The following is a 21,136-nucleotide window of genomic DNA, read 5'->3' as shown; positions in this document are numbered from 1 at the left end:
AGCCCCACTTTCCCTTAGCCCTGGCAAGCCCGAGTCACTTCGGATCTGCCATGAGCCAGCTGTACAGAGGCTCCCTCCCCGCTGCCCTGGGCAGCTCCCCCATGGTATACCTGTACGGGACAGAGCGGGGAGGGCTCCCCGGGGCTCTGGGCTTCGCCTCGGCGGGGGTGCTGTCGCGACAGGAGCCTCCGCAGAAGCCTCCGTACAGCTACATCGCGCTGATCGCCATGGCGATCAAGGAAGCGCCGGAGCAGAAGGTGACGCTCAACGGGATCTACCAGTTCATCATGGAGAGATTCCCGTTCTACCACGACAACAAGCAGGGCTGGCAGAACTCCATCCGGCACAACCTCTCGCTCAACGACTGCTTCGTCAAGGTCCCCCGGGAGAAGGGGCGGCCGGGCAAAGGTAGCTACTGGACGCTGGACCCCCGGTGCCTCGACATGTTCGAGCACGGGAACTACCGGCGGAGGAAGAGGAAGCCCAAAGCAGCGGGGAGCGCCGTCGGTGGAGAGGATGCCGAGGGGATGGAGAGGGACGGAGAAGCATCTTCTGGTGGTGGTGCAGAGGCGCCTGAGGAGCAAGGCAAGAAGCCTCGGGAGAGCCACCGCCATTACCATCACCACCACCACCTCCTCACCACTAGCTCCGCCGTCGAGGAAGACCTGGCGCCAACTTTAGGCAAGGATGAAGACTCCAGGGTCAGGCTGGACCTCGCGAAGGGAGGGGAGAAAGGAGGAGGGAACGGCCCTGGATCAGGCCCAAGCGGACTCCGCCATCACCTCCAGGTGACCCCGTCCGGATGCGCGACTATTAGGAGCCACTCGGCGCGCCCCGAGTCTTCCCCGAAGGATCACGCGCTCGTCGAGGGAGAGGGCGCCTTGGGGGATGCTGGGGCGAGGTTCCCCCAGGAATCGGCACCTTCAGGGGCACCCGCAGCCAACCCGGCGGACCCCGACGCCCCGAGGAGTTCCGCTAAGCCTCAGAGTTTCAGCATAGACAGCATCCTCTCCAAGAAAGCCCTCCACAGGCCGGCCAAAGGCATCTCCAAACTGGACGGCCTCGCCGGCGATTGCCTCCTCGCCGGCGTCGAGACGCGCACGGCTTTCAACGCTTCGCTGGTGCTAGATTCCCAGATTCAAGGGAGATTTTACCAGCTGGGAATTCCTTTCCTGTCTTACGTGCCTCTCCGCTTCCCTGAGACGGTGTTTCACTTCCAGTAAACCCGCCCTCGACGGCCGCTCGCTTCTGAGTCGGTTCCGAAGACGCTGCAAACCAAGGAGACGTCGGACAGGTGGGTGGCTCGGTACGCCTGCCGAGGGAGACTGGGATGGGATTCTCACATGCAGTGTCTAACCCGGGTCAGCCCTCTCAAGTCTTCCTCCCCACCCTCCAAAAAACAGCGGAAATCGTCTGTCTTGATCTCTGGAATGTAAACGCCTGTTACGCTACTCCTTTACTTCGAAGTTAGCTCAGCTGATTGCTTTCACTTCGAGTCATTTTCACTTTCGAGCTCGAAGACGATCTTCGGGAAGCGCCGCGGCTTGCTTAACTGCTTTGCGGATCGCACCTCCAAAGGGAATGAGTTCATTCCTGGACTTGGGGCGTCCCCCACCCACCCACCCACTTGCTTGTTTGATAGATAATGTATGAACCCTCGAGCATCGCAATAACTTGCTAGGTGGTACGACCCGGTGCCCACTTTCCTGGGAAAACTTTCCTTTCGATTAAAGCGTGCCTAGGATTGCGTTGCGAGGCTGAGACCTTAAACAAACCGGGCTCAGCAGTCCATCTCACGAAAACGCTGCGTGGGATTTACTTCTGAGTAAACAGAACATGCAAATCACGTTCTGGGCAGCGGAATTCCATTTTTCTCTTCATCTCTTTCCCTCCCCGGTTCTGTGCCTCTCTCATTCTTTTATTCCAGTCGTTTTTGCATGTCTGATTTGATAGCCTCTGGCCTCCGAAGAAATGGCACCTAATCGTTTCGTTCAAAGTGACCGTCGACGTTTTCTGAAATGGGAAAGAAAGTGCCGTAGAATTCTGAATGAATACGAATACAGCTGTTTTCTAAATAATAATAATAATTATAATAATAACAATAATAATCCATGCTGAATTGACTTCCCCCCCTACACACACACGCACACAGGCGCGCAGCTCTAGGTGGGGGTCATTTCAGACGGTTTGCTTTTCAATAGCGTGTCTTTGTTTAGACAGAAAACATAGCACATGGTGCTTTTTGGGGGGCGGGGGGGGTGAGCTGTCTGCATCTCAAACTGGACCTCGTTAGAGTCACTAACAAAACAACTGACCACTCTAAAGAACCCCCACCTGAAGCCCTGCTTAAAGGAAAGCGAGGGAAACCCTCCAGAAATATGAATTAACACTTTCTCCTAGCTTTTAATAATAATATTATTTTTTTTAAAAAATCTAAAGTTACATCATAGACAATCTTTTATTCTTGCTATAAATAAACAAGGCTCTCTTTTGTATATTAGTCATGAAATATCTTTATGATTTTTTTGTTATAAAAAAGCCTATTTTTTGAATTTTCATTATGAAACAAAAACCTATATTCAATAAAATATTTTGTCAAAACAAGGCTTAATTATTCATTTTGTCGTTTTTGACCATTACTTCCTATGCAGGGTGGGATGTGTGTGTATTTGATTATGGCAACATGCTCAGAAGGCCAAGAACCTATGCATGGCAGCTGACAAGTAAATGTATCACATTGTTTTCAGTAGGATTCATTCCCAAATAAATGTGCAGAGGCTTTGGGGAGGACCATAGCTCAGTGGCAGAGCATCTGCTTTGCATGCAGAAGGTCCCAGGTTCAATCCCTGGCATCTCCAAGCGGGGCTGAGAGTGTCTCCTGCCTGAAACTTTGAGAGCTTCTGGCAGTCAGCGTAGACAATACTGAGCTAGACTGCCCAATGCTACCCAAGTGGGGAATCCTGCTCACCACAAACAACAGGTTTTATGCGCCCCCAAATTTAGTTTAGCTGTTGACCTTTTTTTGGGGGGGGGACTCAGAATGTTGAGCTTTTGGGGGGGGGGATTGCTCACCTGTAACAGAGCGACGGAGGGGGTGGGAACTTCTACTCCATTGCTTTTCACTGCCGCCAATTGAGAGGGACTGGTATGCAGTAAGAATACATTTGATGCCCCCCAGAATTTGATGCCCGGGTGCACCACACCCCTTGCACCCCTGGGTAAAGACAGCTCTGAGGAAAACTCATCTTTATTCATTACGAGGTAAAAGTAAATTCAAGAAATTATAGCACCATCTTATGCATGTTTACTCAAGAGTAAGCCACACGAAGTTCAATGGGCTTAGTCACAGCAAGTAAATGTGTACAAGGTTAGAAGCTTCATATCAAAAACAGATTCAAGAGTTGGCCTGGAAGTCTGGCTTTGCTTCACAGGCAGAAGCTATTGGGCTCAGTCCCTGACACCTCTAGGCAAGACTGTCTGAAACACTTGAAAGCTACAGCCTGTCATTGTTGACAATGCTGAAGTCAATGGGCCAATTGTTCTGACTCAGTGTCCGGTGGCTTCCTGTGTTCCTCTCTCATGCCCTTCTGGAGCCTATAAATGGCAGCCTTGCTGGAGAAGAACCTTCCTGAAGGAAAACCAAAGTTAGATGAACCTGCAGCCCTTGCATGGCTATAAGCTCCTTCGTCCCTGACCATTAGCCATACCAGCTGGGGCTGATGGCAGTTATTGAACCCCAACAATCATTTGGGAGGGCCACAGGTCCCCCATCCACTTCACAGTGTAACTGATGCACCCCACCTCTGGTTTTCTAAAGAAAAGAGTTCTGTTAGGGCAATCACACATCTCCCCAACAAACCAAGCTTAAAATAGAATAATTGCTGGGGAAATGCAATTCTCCTTCTTTTCTCCACAAAATAGCTATTGGAAGTTGGAGTCATGCCCACAATGTGCTTGGATGTAGAATAATAGGCTATATTAATGAAATCATTTGTGATTGATAATTATATATTGATGTTTATTAATGGCATTGACAAATGTTTATACCGTGGTACCTCTGGTTACGAACCTAATTCATTCTGGAGGTCTGTTCTTAACCTGAAACTGTTCTTAACCTGAGGTAACTTTAGCTAATGGGGCTTCTTGCTGCTGCTGCGCCGCCGGCGCGTGATTTCTGTTCTCATCCTGAGGTAAAGTTCTTAACCTGAGATACTATTTCTGGGTTAGCGGAGTCTGTAACCCAAAGTGTTTGTAACCTGAGGTGTTTATAACCCGAGGTACCACTGTAGTTATATTAATATTTACTGTTGATGTTTGTAATCTGCCAGCAGTATATACACATGGGGTTTTATTGCTCTCTCTCTCTCTCTCTGTGTGTGTGTATCTTGGATGGCTTTAAAAACAACTGGAGAAATTTGCAGATGAAGATGATGACTATATCAGTCATTTAACCACTGTCCTCAGCCATTTGAAGGGAAAAAAATCTCCTGCACCCTTTGAGGATGCTGTCCAGACAAGGGTGACAAATATGGCGGCAGGCCAGGACACCAAGACCTTGGAGGAGTGGTTGAAGGAGAAGGGCATGTTTAGAGTAAAGAAGAGGCACTAGGCTAGCCATCATCAAACAGCTGAAGTGCTTCCACATAGATGGTGAAACAAATTTCTATTTCTTCTGAAAGTAGGTCCTGAACCAACAGGCAAAAATATAAAAATAATAATGTCTAAAGGTTACATGAAATATCCTACTCCTCAGAGGATGGTGGATTCTCCTGAAGTTTCTTAACAGAGGCTGGCTGGCTACCTATCAGGTTCTTTGCAGGAGTGAAGAAGTCATAAGAACCACCTTGTTGGTGTTTCTTCTTACACACCATCTTAGTCAAAACCCACAAGTTTCTTGCTGTTGTCAAATGGTCCTCACCAACTCAGGGAATGACTAACAACGCTCCTGGAGATGAGCTCAGTGTTGCAGCTGGAATATACAGTAAAATATACTAGTTTATGGAAGGAACCTTAGTATTCCAGAGGCAAGATGGAATGGGGTGTCCATTTTCTCCCCAGGCCTGTTTCACTCTTCAAGGAGGAAAGAAAGTCCTTATTACAAAGTTCAGGCTTGCACCCCTCCCCTCCTGACACACCACTGCAACATCCTGGTTCTTCATAACCACACCACTTCACCCTCCAGCTGCCAAGTTCCTGTAAATTCCTACCCAAATGGGAAATGCTTGGTTTTGTGTGCAGGGTCAGAGCCGCACACACAAAAATAAATCTCTCCCACCCCATTTCGATATCCCTGGCTAAACAAAACACACACATACACACTCAACTTTGCCCACAACTTGGCTTTCAGCCTTTTTTTCTGTTGGCTCTTGAGAACTCCTGATCCACCACAGTTCCATGGCTCACAGCCCAGACCCTAAACTTTAGGACTGTCCTAATGCATCTCCTCAGAACGTTGGAGAAACCCAACATCATGGATTTATTAACCTCTCCTTGATCCAACGTTGGTGACTTTTGGCTCAGAAGGGAGAGACTGTCAGCCAAACACACACACAGCTCTTCCAAGTAAGGAGTCTTCCTTCCTTCCGCAAATTTTCCTGGCTAGAGTGTTACTGCAGGGACTGACAGAGCTTATCTGCACATGCAGGGAAAGCACATGGTCCCTGTTGGACCTGTACCACTTCAGAATGCAGGATTGCCTGTTTTAATAATGCCCCACCTTAAAACAACAACAACCCTCCTTGCATGTGGAAAATTTGCTTATAAAAGTGGGTTCTAGCCTAACACTCTCTCATACACTACAGTACTAACTGCAAGGTTTTCATTCCCCTTCACATGTTTTTTTTTAATCATTTGAACTTGACACCCCTACTTGCATTCTGAAGTGGTGTGGTCCCAGGAGAGCTGTATGTAGCATGTTATTCTTTTCAACATGTTAACTAACAATGGTTTGAACAAACCACAGTTTTAGGACGTAACAGGAAACTGCTGTTTGTTCCAAACCACAACCATAGGCTTGTGCAGGAAGGCTGGGAATAATATGGAGGAAAGGATCTGTAAAAAAAGGAAGGGGGTGGGGGAAATGGAAAGGAAGTGAAAAATCCAGAAGCCTGAGTCTTGCCACATAAACCATGGGGTTCCTAACCTTATTGGGCCCTTGGGCAAAAAATGGGGGAACCATTGTGAGCACCACACACATGTTGCATATCAGCTCCCATAGCAACTTATCCTATTGGCTATAAGCTTTCCAGTTTTCTATTGACCTTTAAGCCTAATTTCAGCATAGGAAAATAGGAAACTGCCTTATACTGAGTGAGACCATTGGCCCATCCAACTCAGTATTTTATACACTATTGTCAACATACTGGGGATGATGGCGACCAGGGGAGCTGTGCTCCTGCTCGGCGTGCTATTTGGGTGCTCACTGGTATGGGTGTGGGACATATCATTCACTGAAGCAGTCAAATACAACATTTCCTGTTTCCTAGAGTGGGCACACAGGGGAATGTTGCTCCAGACAGGGAGGACTTCCTGTCATACCTGCTCTGGAGCATCTGTGTGTGACCAGGTAGAGGGACGTGACCCTAGCTTCCCTACAGTCTTTAAAAACTGAATTTGGACTGGTCATCCCTTTGAACAGAGGGTGTCTTCTAATAGAGAAATGCTCTCTGTAAAGTAGGAGATATACCCACCCTTGACCTGGGGCAGCAGCATCCAAAGATGCTTTGGTACTTGAGGTAGAAAATCCAAACAGCGTTCCTTTCTCTTAGGATAGTCTGCATTTGATCCCCTCCCCTTCAAAAATACACAAGTGGTACACACACATCCACATGTCAGGGTGGCTATGATGAAGCAGTTTATTGTTTTATAGCATACCCTGTCTTTATCACCCCAATACACTCAAAATTCATTTTCAAAATCCTCCTCCTCCAATCTCCTCCTCCCTCCTCTTCCCTTTTCTTTTCCTGCTTCTTCTCCTTTATTTACAATGCACAAGGGAATAGGTCTCTGCTCTAAAAAGCTTACAATCTAACATTTGATACCAGCTGCACAACAGAAAAGAGAAGAGGAAAATGGAGTTGGTTTAAGCAGGGGGAGACTTTGCTATGATTTCAGCTGCATTTGCATAGGAATGGGTACATTATGGGATGAGGATGAAAGCACACATATAAGAACAGACAAACAGTTCTCGGATTCAGTTGTACAATTAAATAATTGCATGTTGGTTAGCCTTTAACAGGTCTCCACATTTGCTGCTTGAGATGCCTGCACGGAGTCAGCCAATCAGATTCAACATCTCCACTCTGAGGATTTTAAACAGAAGTACATTGGTCAGATTTCAAGCCTAAGTCATGCCCACACACCATGTTCAGCAATGCAGTGCAATGCAATGCAATGCAATGCAATGCAATGCAATGGGCATATCTCCATACCACAGCAACTTGTGTTGCAGTGCTCCTGCAGCTATAACTAACACACACTGTCTCTCATCCTCTCTTGCCCTGTGCCACCCTCAGTCAGAACCAGCTCCCACAAATGTGTTCGCCACATACCCCCACTTTGCAGGTGAGTTGAAATATTGTATTTCTGGGAATTTCTGAATGGTTGAATTTTATTAAACAAAATTCCATTGGCAGATTTATGGCTTAACGTTGCCCCAGATATGATGTTTTTGCTATGTTCACATTCACATTCACCCATAGTACATAGTAGATGGGGCAGTAAATCTCTGTGGAGCTCTGCCCCTTCAGACTGTAGGTGAGGACCTACACAGTGGAATGATTCCCCATAACAACCCCCTCCCCCATAAACTCCTAGCTTCACATAAAAAACTAGCATCTCAGGGATAAGGCTAGGCTAGAACCCCTTTTGCCTGACATACTAGTTTTCTATATGCAGGGTGTTTGTTGTTTGTTTGTTGCTGTTTTGGAGGGTGAGGGCATAGAGGAACATTCCACCAGCTGAGCATCCATCTTTATTCTAAAGTGGTACAGTTAACAGACAGGCTGGCCACCTTGTTTCCTTGGTGTTATTTTGTACCAGGCACCAGATTTTTTGACTCCTTCCTTCCTTTCCTCAAACTTTAAAGAAAACTTTGCTTATACTGTAGATGGTGGAAGGGAGAAGTTCAAATCAGTTCACGTTTAAAGGCACACCTACCTAATTGTTTTCAAAATAATGCATGAACTGAAAAGCAGCCAAACTTCAAAATTTGCACATCTCCACATTTTGCAATGAAGCTCTCTAGAGAAATAATGAGTACAAATATGCATAGATTTTGTTCAAGTGTGTATAAAAAGGCATGTGCTCGTGACCAGAATATTAGAATAACATTAAAATGCATTATATTAGGGGAAATTGTTTTGCAAAGGAGGGTACAGCTGGCCAAATCATATACATAAATGTGTATATTAGAATAAATTCCCTGGTGAATTTTCATGTGGACTTTTTAACAACAACAACATGTGGAAATGTGCAGAAAAATGAAAATCTGACAGAAATTGGATTGGCAGGATTGGAAAAATGAGAAATCAAAACTAACAAGATTTGAGTTGGAAAGCTATCCTTCCTTACAGGACACCTTTCCCTCTGAAAGTTAGCACCTTCAAACAGGTGTCATTATCAATTTGTGCCTCCCCAGTCCTTTGAGGATCTAGAAAGTCACACAACAGTTTTTCAAATCAGAAAAAAATCAGGACACAAAAGCTATCCTTTCCCTTCTCTGAAATGGCAAAATTCTGCGACACATATTTTGTTGAACAACCAGAGGCAAGCTTGGCACACTCCTTTTAAGCTAGTGGCAAGTGCCAGGCTATCAGTGGCTGCTGGACATGATGACTATGTTCCCCCTCTAGGTTGAAGTCTGTCTTCCTTTGAATACTAGTTGCAGGGAATCACAAGTGGGGAGAGTGAGTGCTGTTGCACTCAGGGTCTGCTTGTGGGCTTCCCATTGGGGCATTTGACTGAATACTATACGAACAAGATGCCAGACTAGGTGGCCTCTTAGTGATGAGATGATGCTTTTTCAACAGAAAGGGTAGATGTTTTCCTTCTGAGGTTGCATTTTCTGCCCGCCCACATGAGTCTCTGGGTTTTTATCATGAAATACTTCACCAGACTACCAGATCTATGCAAGTACCAAAAGGCAAACTATAATTCCATCCCCCAGTACCCCCCGCCCACAGAAAGTACTTGATGTTACACAGGCAGTCCTTTTGATTTCAGCCTAAGGAGCAAGAAGAGAGAGCCACTGAGTAAGAAATGTTGCAGATGGGAAAAGGCCCATTAAGGTCTGTTATTCATCTGTCTGGCCATAGCCTGAATTGTTCCCTGTAGGATTCTTTTAATGCTTCATCCAGACATATCATTAAGTGCTTTATAACGGGCCAGATCCTTCAAACAGTGACCTCTCATGGTCTCCAGCGCAAGTTCAGTAGGAGGAAAAAGAGCTTTTGGAATTAGGCTCATGAGCTAGTAAAAAATAGCGAACATGAGTCAGGAGACCAAATAGAGTTCATTGAATATATATTCAAATAGGAAGCAATAGCCTGAGCATGGAAGTCTCAGGGATATTTCCAAGGTTGGTTTGTGGACTTCACAGACCGTGAAGTTGGTTGTGCAGCCGTTCCATAGGGACTAACACCCAAAATGAGTGCAGAAGCTACAGTGTTCAAAGAGGTCCACATCCAATGATTCATTGAGGTGTTATAGGAGATGTGATGTGTGTCTGCAACATTAGGGCTGGGCCCCATTTTAATATCCATCACAGGATTCCAGAGCCTATTTCAAGCCTGCACAATCCTTGATCTACCAAGTCAAGTCCAGCTCAACAACTATTCAGTGGTGGCTGACAAGAGTCTTTATAAGCCTGCTGTTTCTGCTGCCTTCTTGGGACTGCAAAATGGGTGTTTTAAGTATCTAGTAGACACACTACATCGCTGTATGGATATAGAGTCACAGGTGTTTAGAACTGGAAGAGAGCTTAGAGGTCAACTCCCACTCAGTGCAGGGTTCAAGTACAGTAGCTGTGGGGCCCTCTGTATGTCAGCTCCAGCAAGAATGGCCAATGGCTAAGGATGATGGGAGTTGTAGTTCAGCAACATCTGCAGAGCCTGAACTACAGCCTTCCTGATAGATGGCTAGCCACTTGTTGATCTTGTTGAGCCACTCTTCAACTCTCAACAGAAATGACCTCACAGGATTTGTCATGAGGACAAAATGGGGAGGGGGGAGCTATGCATGCCAACCTTCAACTTCTTGGAAGGAAGGTAGGATAAAAAGGCAATAAATACAGAAGGTCTAAACAGCTCTGGGAAATGTAGCTCTGGGAGAGGAATAATGGGTCTCCTCTCAGCGTCCTTAACAAACTACAGCTCCCAGGACTCTTTGAGGGAAACAACAGTGCTTTAAATGTACGGTGTGAATGTGGCCAACGACATGTTGCAGAATACACTCACAAAAAGACACATGGAGGGGCCCTCCATCTGCTGACCAGGTGCTGAGTGTTATGGGGAGACTTCAATGCCCATCTCCTTTCTTAGTGTTCCTTATCCTTCCATTGGGTTTGGACCAGCTAGCTCTTCAGATAGAGAACATTCCTTTGTAAAGCTGGACACATGGCCACTAGTCACCATGGGAAGGTGAAGACAGATAATTGGATAGGGAAAGAAGCCCAGTTCAATGGGTTATGATCTTTAGGTTGGTGTGTGTGTGTGTGTGTGTGTGTGTGTGTGTGTGTGTGTAGCAGAGACTAAACCATTAAGTTTAAGGGGTTACCACCCCACCAATCTCAACCAGCCTAAATCTGCCTGCCATCTTCCAACACTGGCTGTCAGCTTCCTTCTCCTTTAAGCTTCTCCCCTATGAAGAAGTTTTTCTCCCTTTCTCATAACACTAGAACTCAGGGAGATCCAATGAAGCTGCATATTGGAAAGTTAAGGACTGATTATTACTTATTCATTCAGCACAGAGTTAAACTATGGAACTCACTCCCATAGGAGGCAGCGATGACCACCAAGTTGGATAGCTTTAAAAGAGGATTAGACAAATCCATGGAGGAAAAGGCTATTGAGAGATACTAGCCATGTTGGAAGCAGTAATGCTTCTGAATACCAGTGGCTCAAAACTGCAGGAGGGGGAGTGCTCTAGTGCTGTGTTCCAGCTTATGGGTTTGCCACAGGCATGTGGTTGGCTGTGAGAACAGGATGCTGGACTAGATGGGCCATTGGCCTGATCCATCAGGCTCATCTTATGTTCTTCCTATTGTCCTTGTAGAATTCAGAAGGGAGGGAGGAAGATGAGGAATAAAGTAGAATTAGTAGGCTCTGCCTGTCATTGGCTCTGGCTCCACCTACTGTTGGCCTCCCTGCCTTTTGCCCTACCAAACCCAATGGCCACCAACCACCACTGAGCGCACACAGAAACTGCCTACAAACATTAAGGCTTAGAACCTTGTTCTTGGTGTTTCAAAGAGAGAAATAAAATAAAGCCAAGATCCTTTGAGCTTCACAGCAGGTTCTGATTTGGGGGTTCTTTCCCACACTCCACAGTCAGATTGAAATCATACAGGTTTTTAGACACACACCCCTCCGCTCCATCAGATTACAAGCAATTTAGACAAGAGCTCAGAGAAGAATGAAACATTGTGAATAACATCCATGCAAACGCAATTGCCTTTTAATCCAGCTTCAGTGCCCATTCAGCAAAGCATAAAGAATGTTTGTTTAAAAGATCATTGCTAAATTTAGCATGAGCTCACTCAGCCTAAATCTGAGCGACATTTTTAGAGAGCACATTGCAAATCAGGAATGCATGGAGAAATAAATAAACTTTCCCACATTTCTGGAAACCAGGTCAAAGAAGAAGAAAAAATGCCTGCCGTTTCTTGCACAAGAGAGCTGCTTTTTTTTTGTACACCGGAAAACACACGGCAAACACAGAGCATGTTTCCTATTTCAGGCTAAATGGAACATGTGTCGGTTCCAGAACTGGAGGATGCCACGATTAACCTTGTAACATGTTGCTATGAGCTCAGGGCTGGTTGCAGGTTTAAGGGACAAACTGCCCTCCTGTGTGGGGCCCCTCCTCCATCAGTAGGGGCCTAGAGGGCTTTTGTAACGTTGATAGAGAACTGTGGGCAGCTTATCAGGATCATTTTGATCCTCCATGATGCACCAGGGAAACACTTCATCCGATTGCATGACAGAAAATTAAAATTGCATCTCTTCAGTTGGAGCACCAAGCCAGGAAAAACAAACAAATGGGGCCCCAGGACAGGCATCAGAAGTGGCCCTGCTGGATCACCAGGGATGCCTGGTGCTGATCTCAGGCCTGCATGATATACCTGTACACAAGGGACGGGAAACATTTTCCAGCCCTCCCTTGCAGGCAGCTCTTCTGGGAGCCACGTACCAGCAGTAGGCGGGGCCAGAGGGAAAACTGGGTGGAGCAATGACTATAGGGTGGAATTCAGCATTTCACTAAGTGAAAGAATTTCTGCCACAATAATTCAACATTGCACTAAGTGAAAGAAGTTCTTGCACTAAGTGAAAGAATTTCTGCCACGATAAACAAGTCCTCACCTAGTATCACAGCTCATTTTACTTCTAAGAATCAGGGAGCTTCAAACAAGGCCTCTCATCCTTCCCTGAAGGGGCAAGAGAATGTATGGGTTCAGCCCTGGAAAAGTTCCCTCTGAGCATGTGCTAAGTGCATCATACCACCAAATAACTACATTCCATATTTTCAATGACATCGAGATCAGATTCTGGTGGCTAAGTCTCTGGCTCAGATTGAGCCCCACTGTCCACTTCTCTCTAGGAAATCTTAACACTTGCAAGCATAATTTTTGCCGCAATGAGAAGCAGTGCTTTGCATTTAAAAAAATACAGATGCTGAGATTTTTCAAGGCGCCAAATTCTGCCATAAAATTCTGGATGTTCTGCCTGCTACTGGGTGAATACAGGTGTCCACATGCATGGAATGTGGTCAGCTGGTTTACATCCACCCCGAAATTGGAGAGAGGCTGACTTCCACCTGACTCTTTCTGTTATCCCAAGGCGTGAATTTTATCCACAACATTAAAGTCTTAGCAGCATAGCTTTGACAGCGTGCTTTGTTACTACTTCCATCCCATCAGGGACGTGGGTAATCAGAGTTGTTGGCGATCCAGCATTCCAACTTTTACATCTGCAGAGATTAAGTTAAAAAGAGTATGAAGCCCACTGAAATATTCCACATCAGGAGGTCATAAATTTCAACCCACTCCCCCCGTTTTAATCATGTCACTATGATTGCTTCAGAACACGAGGGGAGATCAGGCCGCTACTCTGGAGAGTTATTTATAGGAGATCATTCATCAATAAAAACTTCAAAAGGAAATCACTTAGCCTTCTGTGGGGTAGCCAAAGTAAACTAACATCGAGACGAGCTCATGAAGGAACAAAAGCTAGAAAGAGACCACAAGACGTTTTGTTAAGGAAAATCCTGATTTCCAGAAAGAAATGGGGGTGGTGGGATGGTGCTGGGGGTGGTGGGAGATCGTCGGCAATATGAATCGAGTTAAGCAACTCCATTCCCATTGGAAGGTTAAAGTAAACTGTTAAAACGTTTATATTTATACTGGCCTGGCCTCAAGTTGATTCAATTCCTCCTTGGGATTTCATGGATGCAATGGAGTTGGGGATCTAAGAGATACATCAAAAAAATTTCCCCGTCTTTGGCGCAGTCCTATGAGCTCTGTTGCTGCAGGCTGCTTTTAAGTTGCAGTTGTGTATATGCTAATGTGCAGCTCAGTGGCAGAGCATCTGCCTTGCAACCAGAAGGTTGAATCCCTAGGATCTCCAGGTAGGTCTAAAATCCTGGAGAACACCTTTGCCAGTCAGTGCAGGCAATACTGAACTAGATGGACTGGCTCAGTATAAGGCAGCTTTCCTATGTTTCTAGATACAGCTATTTTCAGAGGTGAACCCTGAGCCTCGAGTCTGTCCATAGCTCAGTGGCAGAGCAGTAGAGTATCCACCTTACATGCAGAAGGTCCCAGGTTCAATCCCCAGTGTCTCCAGGTAGGGCTGGCAGAGAGACCCCATAAACCTTGGAGAGCTGCTACCAGACAGTGTAGAAAATACTGAGCTAGATGGGACCAATGATCTAACTAGATAAAAGGTATAAATAAATGTTCCCCACAAAAATACTTAGGCTAGAATAAATCACATACACTTAGCTTCCTATGTTCCTGTGCTGCTCTCTCTGTTGCCCAGCCCAGCTCACAGGGTAGCTGTGAATATAATGCTCAATTCCCTACCCACTCATCACCTGGTACACCACCCCAAGCTCCTTGGAGGAAGAGATTCGCAAATAGAAGAAAACAACAGCATAATGTAACACTAAAATCAGGTCAATGAAAAATGAATGCAGTTCAAATCAACTCCCCACTAAAAGATAATGCAAAGCATTTTCCTCTCCCTACTGCACACCTGTATGGTAATTGGCTGTTTCATGAAATTTGGGCTGCGACCCTCTGCACACTTCCACAGGGTTAAGTTCTCACTAAGCTCAGTGGGACTCACTTTCCAAGTCTTTGAAGAAGATGACACTTCAATTCCAAAGCCATCATTTACTATTATGATGACTAGAAGCATATACACCAGGTTCCCATATCCTCTTCTGCAGTGATCCTGTGATTAGTGATTTGATGTCATTCTGGGTAAGTTTTTTTTTTTTAAATGCTTGCACACATTTCTCATGTCTGCTATGCTTGGTCATTATTGGAAAAAGGAGTTCCCAAAGGTGGGGAGAAAGGACATCAAAGCAAAAGGAATGTTGGAGAGAGAGGTACTGCAGAGAGATTCTTACTCTCTCGTAACAGAGTTAGCCCAAGGCCATCACTCCAAGCACATTAAAACTTGGTTAGATTTACATTTGCCTTCATCCACCTTAAATACGGTAAATGTTCCCCACAAAAATACTTAGGCTAGAATAAATCACATACACTTAGCTTTCTGAATAAGTGAAGGTTTTACTCACAGAGTTTCAGGAGTTACAGCAAACAAGTCTCTATCCATTGGCAGTAAAATAAGGAAGAAGAAGAAAAGGTTCCAAATGACTTAAAAAGAAATAACTTTGTCTCATTACAAAAGAATCATGCAGTCTTTGCATTAGTAAGGATATAGGCTGTAAAATCTTCTTTTTGGAAATTCAGCTCACTTGGTTTTTCTTCGGCTGGGAGCCATTCCACATGGCTCAAGAAAACTGAGGGGAGCAAAGGTCACTGGGAGCCTCTTAACCCTTTCATGCACACAAGTGTGAGTCAGTAGTTGTATATAACAACAGGGAAAAGTTTGATGGGTGGGTGGCTACTTGAAGTTGATGACATGGGTCATCATTTGGTTTCTCATTTTTTTCAATCCATCCAGTTCTCTATAGTTCCACACCAGTGTGTGATTATCACTTTTTTCTTAAGTCTTTATAAAAATTCACCAGCATTTTAGTGTAATTTTCTGCTAGTGTATGTATAGTTGCCTAATATACATAGTCTTGCAAAGGAATCCTTCTTAATACAATTCATTTCGGTATGTCATTTTCACCAACAGAGACATTTTTACAAATACTTTAGCCTAGCACATGCATATTTGTATACATTATTCGATAGGAGAATTGCATTGCAAAATTCAAAGAAATACAAATTTCAAAGGATGGCTGTGTTCCAGTTCATATACCATTTCAGAAAGTGAAAGTTAGGTAGCTTCATCTTTAAATGCGAAGTGATTCAAATGTGCCCCTGTCTCCCATCCCTATCAATAACACAGCAATTTGCAATTTTCAAAAGAAAAAAAAACCTAAAGAAGTGACTGACACTTCACCGAGAACAAGGTAGATAAAAACTGAATAAAACCTGTCTGTTGTTGCTGTGGCAGATAGTTGCTCTCTAGATTGCCTCCTCCTTCATACAAACAATTCCCTGGATATCAAGAGAAAGGTTTTGACTAACTTCCCTTTGATATACCAAATGGTTTTCTGCTGTCCCAAGGAGGCAGGATTAGATCTAATGGACTTAAATTAAAAAAGGGTATATTTTAGCTAAACATAGGAAACACTTCTTGATTGCAAACAGCAACTCAATGGTGAAACCTAGAGCAGGAGTAGGGAACCTTGAGGGCCACATTCCCTTCTGGAGAGGGCCACATGCACCCAGGGAGTGAGGCCAGAGGCAACACATGTCAGAGCAATGAATGTAGTACTAATTGTTTTAGGTAGGCTAGTTTCAACGCATGCCCCTCTGGATCACTCAAGGACACACCTGCTTCACAACCTCCTTGAGTGTTTTTGCCCTAATGGACTGTGTCCTTGAGTGATCCTAGAGAGAGGCCTAGAGAGAGTTCTGAGGGCCAGATAGAGGATTGAAGGACCACACTGAGCTCCTGGACCTGAGGTTCTCCTTTATCCCAGTGGGTGGGTTTTGCCTCACTGCAAGTTTTCAAGCAGAAGCTGGGCAGACATCTATTGGGGATGATCTAGCTTGGAACTCTCTGCATTGAACAAGGCATGGATTAGACAACCTCTATGGCACAATACAAGTCTAAGATTCTATGAAATGTGGTATAGCCCTGACATAGGTTTCCAGCTGCAAAGACTGGTACCATCTAAGTCACTCGCTGTTTTCAGCCAGTTTTTGCCTAACCAGCTAAAATACTGGTCACATTCTTGACCTTTTGAAATGTGAAAAAGAAAAGAAAGGGGAAAAAAAGACAGGGTCTTTTTACTATAAGCTCTGGTTAAGATGAAATTTTCATAATGGACCTGCTGTTTTCTGCCGGCGATCAAACCACAAGCTAAACATTCTCCGGGCAAAGCTGAAAAAATACAGGAGGTCACTTGAAGGTTTGAGGCCCAAAAGTATGGAAACGTATACCAAAAATGCTGGACCTCTGTTTGGCTCGAGGACCATGTTCTTAACTGATTTGCTAAAGTAGACCGATCTTTTTAACATTTACACTGGCAGAAATCCAGCACTGTACTCAAATATGGGTTTGCAAAAATGTGCTTCTGTGCCTTCCACAGCTGTGGGACAGGCAGAAACTTCCCAGGCAAAGCTTCCTGCCTTGTGGAATCATAGTAGAGCTGGAAGGGAACCCGAGTGCCATCTAGTCCAACCCCCTGCAATGCAGGAATCTCAATTAAAGCATACCTGACAGATGGCAATCCAACCTCTGCTTAAAAACCTCCAGTGAATGAATCCACCACCTCCCTAAGCAGCCTCTTCCTCTGTTGAACAACTCTTACTGTCAGAAAGTTCTTCCAGATGTATAGGCGGAATCTCCTTACTTGTAACTTGAAGCTGTTGGTTCACATCCTAGCCTCCGGGACCAAGCAAAAACAAACTTGCTCCATTTTGCATGTGACATCCCTTTAGATGTTCGGAGATGGCTATCATATCTTCTCTCAGTCTCCTTCTGATCAGGCTAAACAGACCCAACTCACTCAACCTTCCCTCATATGGCTTGGTTTCCAGACCCTTGATCATCTTGCTCACCTTCCTTTGCACACCTTTCAGCTTGTCAATATCCTTCTTAAATTGTGGTGCCTAGAATTGGACACAGTATTCCAGGTGTGCTCTGACAAAGGCAGAATATAGCAGCATTATTACTTCCCTTGATCGGGACACTATACTTCTGTTGAATAGGATTAGTTTTCATTGCTGCTGCATTACACTGTTGACTCATGTTAAGCTTGTCGTCTATTAAGACCCCTAGATCCTTTTCACATGTACTACTGCCAACCAAGCTGTTCCCCATCTTATATTTGTGCAGCTGGTTCTTCCCACCAAAGTGTAGAACCTTACATTTGTCCTTATTGAAATTCATTTTGTTTGTTTGGACCCAGTTCTCCAATCCGTTAAGGTCATCTTGAATCTTGAGTCTGTCTCCTGAGATATGGCTTCCCTTCCCAGTTTGGTGTCATCTGCAAATTTGATGAGCGTTCCCTCAATACCTTCATTTGTTTATCAAGATGCTTACCGTATTTATCGCCCCATAGGGTGCACCTAGTGTTTTTTTTTTTGGGGGGGGGGAAATAAAGAAAAATTTTTTTATTTCCCCCCCCCCAGGTGCGGGGCTGGGGCGGGGGAAGTCCGAGCTTCCCCCGACCCCAGCCCCCAGAACAGGCTGCTATCCACAAGCCTAGGGAGCCCCGTGTGACGTCACGCCGGTCTCCCAAGGCTTGCGGAGAGCTGCCCAAAGCCCAGGGTGCGCTCCGCTGCGCGCCCCAGGCTTCGGGATGCAGGCAGCTCTCCGCAAGCCATGGGAGCCTGGCGGGAACTCCCGCGGGCTCCCAAGGCTTGCAGATAGCTTCCTGAAGCCTGGAGAGCGAGAGGGGTCGGTGCGCACCAACCCCTCTCGCTCTCCAGGCTTCAGCGAAAGCCTGCATTCGCCCCATAGGATGCACACACATTTCCTCTTCATTTTTGGAGGGGAAAAAGTGTGTCCTATAGGGCGAAAAATACGGTAACAACAATGGGCCCAGGACAGAACCCTGCAGCACCCCACTCATCACGTTTTTCCAGGATGATGAGGCACTTTTTGGTTTCGGTCAGCCAACCAGCTACAAATTCTCTTAACAATTACCTCATCCAGTGCACATGTTACCAGCTTCTCCTCAAGAATATCACGGGGGACATAAGTCTAACTAAAATCAAGATATGCTACATCCACAGCATTCCCCTAATCCACCAAGCTTGTAACTTTATCAAAAAGAAAGAAAGAAACGAGATTCATTTTTGAGAAACTCATGCTGGGTCTTAGTAATCACAGCATCCTTTTCTAAGTGTTTTCTAAGTTAATTATTTGTTCTAGGACCTTCCCTGGTACCAACATCTAGCTGTGCAGTCCATAGTTAACTGGGTCTCTCCCCCCACCTTTTGAAGATGGGGGCAACATTTGCTCACCTCCAGCTCAGAGGGACCTCACCCATTCTCCAAGAATTCTCAAAAATTATAGACAGAGGCTATGGGATTACACCCAAAAGCTCCTTTAGTACCCTTGAGTGCAGCTCATCAGGCCCTAGAGAGCTGAATTCATTTAAAACAGCTAGGTATTCCCTTACCAGCTCTTTTCCTATCTTGGGCTGCAGCTCCCTCCTTGCACCGCTTATTCTGTTATCAATAGGTTGAGCACTGTTTTCCTTTTGGGTGCCTTAAAAACATATAGCAGCCTTACCAAAAAAAAAAAAAAAAAAAAAAAAAAAAAAAAAAAAGGGGGGGGGGAGAGGAAGAAAGTGACAGTGTTTGTTGCCACTTCAATCTCTAGGACTGGCCACAAGATGAAAACGTCTGTTTCACAGCTGCAGCGAGACACTGTTTAAAATTGCAGAGGCAGAAATGGTCCTCTGTTAAACAGAAATTATGCATTTTTTTGGCCTACTTTCTCTAACCTTTGGAGACATGCCCAGCTTCTGACAGGCTCTGATGATGTCTCAGTGGAGGAAATCCTACACTGAAGGAAAGCATGTTGCCCTCTTCACTTAACTTTTCATTCATTTTATATTTTTCATTCTATGTTTATATACAATCCTCCATTTGGCAAACGTATGTTAGGCTGTGTCATCTGGAAAAAAAAGAAGACCTGAAAAATCCCATCCTCGTGCAACGGAAAGCTCAGGACATCTTAGCGGTTGCGGATGACAATTCCACAGACACTTTTCTACGGGTAAGTTTGCACTTTCAGGTTAATTGCTGAGGAGCAAAGAAGGAAGAATTCTGGCCCTACCATTAGACAGGGTCAGGTAGGGATGGGAGGTGTCAATTTCGGTTTCTCTCAGTTTACATTTCTGCAGGCTTATGTTCAGGTCTGCACATTCCTACAAATGCCCTGCTTTTGAGTTGCTGTAGCTCAAGGGTGCCCTTCTTCAGAGGGCAGTAATGCAGTAGCCCTGGGAAAGCATTGCAGAACCACCAATCAAGCAGAATGATGTGTGAACGGTCCCATATAAATCCAGTATAAACCCACCACTAATGCAGCTATTATATCAGTGTATTGTATTGCAGGATGCACTCCCACAGGAAAGAAAGCACCAGTCTGGAGGGTCCCAAGATCTGCAGAAGCTTTGTCGTGGCTTCATGGTGAGTCTGTGCAGCAAATGCAACAGGTCCAAGTAGTCCAGTGGAAAGACTGCTGAAGGATCAGTCCAGCCCCCACCATACAGAGCTGCCTCTCCAACTTAATCCCCACTGCCTTGTCAGCACCTCTAGAGTCAGGAGACAATCTGGCCCCAAAACACACCTAAGCATCGTTTGGAATTGGGCAATTCCCTTCCCACGCATGCATATCCAACAAAGCCTGCAGCCTTTTAATTGTGCATGGCAGGGGGAAGAAACCACGAGGCAGAGCAAATTTGAATCATCCTTGTGACAGACGTCACTGGGCTCATCCTGTGGATGAGGAGTCATCATTTGGGTGTGCCTTTCTGAAGACAGGCATGGAGTTCTTGGGGCTTAGAAGCATTAGACAGCCAAACACCCTTCCCAGAACAAGGGCAGGCACCCAAAACAACTTTAAGACAGATGCTGCTCCATTATTCTGACAAGGGCAGTGGGTGGGGATGCCCATTTTCCCAGCTCCAAAGGACTGCCAAAGTGCTGTAGCAAAAGGAGTTGGCTTGCTCATCACTGTCAGCTTGTTTGCAAAGGAGGCTTAAGAAGCAGTTGATAAGCCTGGCTGCACGGAAAACAGCTGTCTTGTCTTTAAAGTAAAACCCAGCAGCACTTACACAGGGCTCGATTTCAAAAGTTTGAAGTGTGAACATTCTTCCAGCGATCCTCACAACAGCCCTGTAAGGCAAGCTAGTCCTCAAAGATGCCTCCTTAACCTAGTGTCAAAATGAACTTTGTGACATACAGTGGTACCTTGGGTTAAGTACTTAATTCATTCCAGAGCTCCGTTCTTAACCTGAAACTGTTCTTAACCTGAAGCACCACTTTAGCTAATGGGGCCTCCTGCTGCTGCCGCGCCGCTGGAGCACAATTTCTGTTCTCATCCTGAAGTTCTTAATCTGAAGCACTATTTCTGGGTTAGCAGAGTATGTAACCTGAAGCGTATGTAACCTGAAGCGTATGTAACCTGAGGTACCACTGTATATTTATTTGTTA

The 21,136-nt window shown here is 45.3% G+C and overlaps 2 protein-coding genes and 1 non-coding gene across 3 annotated transcripts in view; all 3 read left to right on the top strand.

Moving 5' to 3' along the window:
- FOXC2 (forkhead box C2) overlaps positions 1–19,693 on the top strand; it is a 46,140-nt gene extending 26,447 nt beyond the window's left edge. The window contains exon 2 of the mRNA XM_077931561.1: positions 19,586–19,693. Coding sequence (XP_077787687.1) covers positions 19,586–19,672 — 87 coding nt within the window. The 3' untranslated portion in view covers positions 19,673–19,693. The remainder of the gene's footprint in view (positions 1–19,585) is intronic.
- FOXL1 (forkhead box L1) lies at positions 51–2,606 on the top strand. Its single transcript, XM_028740074.2, has one exon. It carries the CDS (start codon positions 51–53, stop codon positions 1,221–1,223), a length of 1,173 nt encoding a protein of 390 aa, XP_028595907.2. The 3' UTR covers positions 1,224–2,606.
- Positions 2,788–2,858, top strand: TRNAA-UGC (transfer RNA alanine (anticodon UGC)). Its single transcript has one exon. It is a non-coding gene; the product is annotated as a tRNA-Ala (tRNA).
- Positions 19,694–21,136: the final 1,443 nt, after the last annotated feature.

The sequence above is a fragment of the Podarcis muralis genome, chromosome 7 (genome assembly GCF_964188315.1).
Source record: "Podarcis muralis chromosome 7, rPodMur119.hap1.1, whole genome shotgun sequence".
Lineage (NCBI taxonomy): Eukaryota > Metazoa > Chordata > Lepidosauria > Squamata > Lacertidae > Podarcis > Podarcis muralis.
This window is presented reverse-complemented; position numbering and strand designations above follow the sequence as displayed.

Bases quoted from the DNA above. Each gene is read 5' to 3' on its own strand.
- FOXL1 (XM_028740074.2), top strand. From the start codon at position 51: ATGAGCCAGCTGTACAGAGGCTCCCTCCCCGCTGCCCTGGGCAGCTCC.